Source organism: Melanaphis sacchari, unplaced genomic scaffold (assembly GCF_002803265.2).
Source record: "Melanaphis sacchari strain LSU unplaced genomic scaffold, SCAv2.0 Contig157_pilon_pilon, whole genome shotgun sequence".
In the NCBI taxonomy this organism is placed as follows: Eukaryota; Metazoa; Arthropoda; class Insecta; order Hemiptera; family Aphididae; genus Melanaphis; species Melanaphis sacchari.
Window position 1 is genome coordinate 372558 of NW_020270704.1, and position 5383 is coordinate 377940.

A 5383-nucleotide genomic window follows, 5' to 3' on the forward strand; every position below is an offset into this window, starting at 1 on the left:
CACCTCCACCGCCACTACCGCGACCACCGTCGCCGCCCCGCCCCGCACCGCCGTCACCATCTCTACCGCCGCCGCCGACGACACGAGATTCCAAACGTTATCGGCCGCCCCGAGTCACGATAAAAACGGCGACGAAAAATTATCGACATCGTTAGCCGTTCGAAAACCCAACCGGGAAAATCGCCCGTACGGACGTCGTCCGAAACGGACGCGACAGAGCTGCTGTGCTCGCCGACGGCGATCGCCTTTCGCGTCTCATTGCTCTCGTCGTCGCCGTGTAAAATGCGAAACGCCGCGACACGATAATATCATACGTTAATTATTACGAGTTATAAGTTTATAACCGTGCAGAGCGCATCGTACGTACACGACGATCGCGGATTGATAGCTGCGCGCGTTAATACGCGTCGCGGTACGGTACTACGGTCGCCGCCGCCGCCGATGGGTGGTAACACTGTTCGACGACGTGTGTGTATATATGTGTTGATCGTCGTCGGCAGCGGCGGCATGGTCCGTCCGTTTCCTAACTGAAAACAATGGCGGCAGTCGTATGACGCGTCTCGAACCGGTACCTCGTACGTTGCACCGCCGTCCGCTTTACGCACAAGCGATTTGTTGATTTTCATCGCGAATTCGATCGGATACTCGTCCTGCGATCTGTATTTATTCGAATTTTTTTTGTTCCCGGTGCGTATACCGACGGTGTGGACGTCACGATTTTCACGTAATTATCGTAATATTACAATAACTATGACTGTTTATCGGTGGCGATACCGACGACAATCCGTACAGATACCTTAGATCGGTTTGGTTCGATCTCTGTGACAATAGTTTGCGAGTGCGTTTGGCACTCGGTAATCAAATTTCTAATTCATTATTGCGATCATAGTCATACAGGACAGATAACAATGTACGTCGACCTGACGTAAACACGGACCCAATCATTAACGATCGTCCACTGGACCACTTCTAATTTTGACGATGAGTACGTATTTTGATTTATTTTAACGGTCAATTTCGATTTTTTTATTGTTATTTACCTCTGCTCAATCATTAGTTTACGACTCGTCCTCATCTTGATCGAATTTTGAAATTATTTCGTAAAATATTAACTATGGAATTAATTGTCCAGCCAGAAACCAGTTGAATGGTATATTGTTATCAGTTGTTTATGTTGCTCATCTTTCTAGATCTCGATCGGATGTACTTAGATTAAATATTTTTGCTATATTATTTAATGTTGATACCTGTTGAACAGTTGTAATCTTGTTCAGTTTCTTCAACAAATTGTTGTTTACCATAAGAGATAACCTAACCGTCATCAATATTTATTTACCAGTTTCTTATCAGTATTATTTAAAATTCTAAAAGAAAATCATTTTAGTATCAAATAATTAAATCATAGAAAATTGGTTATGTTTTTCTCGAAGTATTCTTAAAATAATAATTTGTTTTATAGGTCTATAATATTTTGTTGTTTTATTATCATGAATTGTCGATTTGTTTACAATTTAAACTTTATGGGTTCTAGTGCAAATGTGAGTAGCTGATCAAATTCATTCTACTAAACTGGCGAGCTACCACCTGAATTGCGGTCCTGAAGGATTGGACCAAGGTGCATTGTTAGGGGGCGGCTGTGGTGTGTTGCAGCAACAATCCGCCGCCCCCGGCATGGCCGATGTCGTTGTCCATAAGCGACAAGCGGTTATCGACAGACTTAAAAGACGAATGGAAGGGTATAGGAGGCATAACCAAGACTGCGTTCCGCGCTATAGCAACGCGTTCGCTGAACAGCAAAATGTACAAGAAACATTAATGCTCAAACAAAAATATATGGAAACAAAGACCAAAAGGAATGTTAAAAAGAATGACAAAAAACCAATGGAAAATGGCAATACTATGCCGGTAAGTTTATCATACAGATTTTCTTAAATATTTTTAGTTAGGATGTATTATCTAATTTTTTTAATATTTATTTAACTCTCATTTTTTACAAATATTCGTTTTATGTACATTATACTTATTTAATTTCAGTCTTGGTACATGCATATTTTTTAGATTATTTATTATTTTATCAATATTTTAATATAATTGTAACTAGTTAATAGTTAATAATTGATTTTGGGACATAGACATTTTCATCCGGTTGTTTATAAGCGTTTTATAATCAACCATTTCAAGGTTGATAATTGCTGATGTTGGTATATTCTGGGGACTTAATGATTGATGTTGTGCTAAAATTATAGATAAAATTCTTATCTAAAAAAAAAAGTGTACTTCTATATTTTTCATCATACGGTATTAAAATAAATCCAATTTAATTTAAACTTAAATAGCACTGTAATATCAATTCATAATAATAATTATTGATCTATGATTAAACATATTTTCATACACTAAATAATAAGAGAAACATAGGGATTTTTAGTATTGTTAGATTAATATTATGTTAAGAATATTTTTCTAAGTTGATCAAAAAATTATCTTTAACTGTAAAATAGTAATCATTAGTTTTTTAGAGGTCAATTACTCTGGTTCTCAGGCAAATAAATAAAATTGAATTATTGATTGTCAATATACTAGGCAAAGAAAAATTTGACCATTGAAAATGCAATAAAAAAATTTTATGATGTGCTCATCAATTTTATTGATGTATGCTTTATTGACTTATTTTATGTGAAATCAAATCAGATTAGTTATAATAGTTATATTCTTCAAGTGTAGTGTTTTATCTTTATTTTGTTAATTATGTATGTATTTAAAGAAAAAAATTGATTTTTGGTATGAGTTTATGTTCAAAGTTGACAGTTGACTATTTCTTAGTATTTTAGGTTTAATATTGTATTAAAGGAACACCTATTTAGTGATTTGTGAAGAAAAAAATTGTTTATTTAGTGATTTTAATGAGTAGAACAAAATGTATGAAGTATTTGTTGAAGCACTAACATTTTTTTCGACTGAAAGAAACTACTTTAATAGGTAATTTGTTTATTACGAAATCATCGTTTGACTGTATAATTTCATGGCCAATTTCCTGAATTCCTAATCTGAAATTGCGAAAATTTGATTTTGTAAATACTGTGACTGCGACATTCTTAGTTTTTCTGTGATTCAACTAATTTAAAATATTTATCAAAACCGACGTCTAAATCAATATTTATTGAAAAATTAAACTACTTATGTTATTAATGTACCTGGATGATTTTCATTCAAATCTTATCGTACCACCTAAAACATCGGTTACTAATTTAATGTCATTGAATGTTCGTTTAAACTCCTGCAAACTTAACCAAATTGTATGATAATAAAAAAACAAGAAATAAAGCAGTAAAGTATTTCACGTGGAGATGGCCCAGTTAGGATAACAATGCTCCCGTAACTGAGCCCCGTACAGTTACTTATCGGTGAAAGGAAACTATGAGCTCGGACGAAATCACAATCTTTAAAGTAAAACAAACGGACATGCGCGCGTTGCTGCATCGTGTGTAATATTCGTTCGAATGGAAATGTTTATTTTATTTTTATCATCTAGTGCATTACAATCTCTTTTTTCAAATAACACAATATTTATGTATTTAATATAAAATTACTCGTAAGAACATTTTTCGCTATAGCTTATCTGCAAACAAAATTAATTATAATTCTCGATGTCGTCGTCGCGCGCTGTTTGCGCAATTTGAATATTTTTTTTAGATAACAACTTACGACAGAAAAAAAAAAAAAAATAACCAAGAAATGAACACCGAGATAGGTATTACTTTTATGTAATTTATATTGTATCAGAATATATTAATTTGTTGTGATTGTGTTTAACGTTGTGAGATAATATATAGTGGTGACTATTATTATGCACACAATATTAATACCTATGGTTATTGGCTTTAATATGAAATTCGATTTATTTGCGGGTTTTGGATTTCATCCTTGAACAGCTAATTGTAGAGCATTAACAATGCTTTTTTTTGTTAAATAGTATATGAAAAGTGTTGGGATATTTAGAAAATTAGGATGACAATAAACATGACAAACTTTGAAAAATCCCGACATGAATGAGTTTGTGGATTTACTGTTGTTGTTTACGCGCGGAGAGAGAAAGAGCGAGCGTCAGATACTCGTGCGATTCGGACGTTGACGTCCAGATAGCGTATCGTTCGAAAATTTCGTACTTTATTAATAAATTATTTCTTAATCGAGAAACCATAAACCCAGCACAAACGTCGACGCCTTTCTCTTATGGATCTGAATTTGGTTCTTCTGGCCGCGTACGATACGAGAGAACATTGTATTGTTAATTGTACCATATCAATAATGTATAACAACCATAATTATTATTTGTATTATAATACGGTTAAGACTGCGAACGACCCGACAAATACGTTTATTATTATGGTCGTTTAGGTCGGTAAGGTAAATTTCTTTAGATTTTTAGGTTACGTGCGCAGCGAAGTCGTTTTTATTAACGGCAGTCCTTCGATTCCGATATTATTATTTAGCGATAAGACCGTCGCGCCGCTCGTCCATTGTTATCGTCGGAAACACGCAATAATAATATCATCCTTGCAGGTGGCTCGTAAACACATTTGCGCCAACGCATAATAACAATATTTAATAATAATCTATACTTAAATTTAATAACAGGTAATTTTACTATCGGCCGCAGTAATTTTGTCACCGTGTAGTGTGTTTCGTTCATCGTCGAACTCAATTTTATCGGGTTTTTTTTTTCCCCCGAGAAACCCGTGTACAATACACAAATTGATTAAAACAATCATTTCGTATTAAATTACTATCGTAGATTATTCGATCTGCCGACGATATGGTACGATAAACGAAACCTATGCGTCGCGGTCGGCGCGCGCGAGCGCGTGTTGCCGTTCGGAGGAGGAGAATAGAAATTTTCGATTTGTGAAAAAAAAAAGTGGCAAAGTCAAAAGTCCAAGGCCGAGCGGCGCGCGAAACGTATTTTGTATAATATACAATAATGATTTGTGCGCGAAGTAACCGGTTAACGGCAGCGGCTAGCGAACGGGCGAAATGCATTGCGTGCAAGCGATCCCGTTGCTCGTGATTGACATGTGTCCCCTCCCCACGCGGACGGCCAACCGTAACCGCTGCCGCCGCCGTTACTTCGCCCGCGACCGCAGCACTAGTAACGCGGTGTCGGTGGCGGTGGTGTAATAATCATCGGTTCGTAATAAGCGCGCGGGGTTTGGCGTCGACGGCAACGGCTGGCGACAACGATGGAACCTGGTGTCACCTAGTACTGCGCTATGCAACTGTTCACGCCAGTGAACAGACCATGTTTCCCGTCTGTTCTTCACGTCCTGTTCGAACCGTGCGAAAAACCATATTCCGCATGAGCGCATCGACATTGTTGCACAAT

The 5383-nt window shown here is 36.6% G+C and overlaps 1 protein-coding gene across 2 annotated transcripts in view; it reads left to right on the forward strand.

Moving 5' to 3' along the window:
- The first annotated feature begins 524 nt into the window (after positions 1–524).
- Positions 525–5383, forward strand: part of LOC112592097 (neurogenic protein mastermind-like) — a 20399-nt gene continuing 15540 nt past the window's right edge. The window contains exons 1-2 of one of the 2 annotated variants that reach the window (XM_025336077.1): positions 525–985; positions 1532–1905. In XM_025336077.1, coding sequence (XP_025191862.1) covers positions 1672–1905 — 234 coding nt within the window. In that variant the 5' untranslated portion in view covers positions 525–985; positions 1532–1671. Of the gene's footprint in view, positions 986–1531; positions 1906–5383 lie in introns of those variants that run through there. The other variant, XM_025336078.1, reaches the window with a different exon arrangement.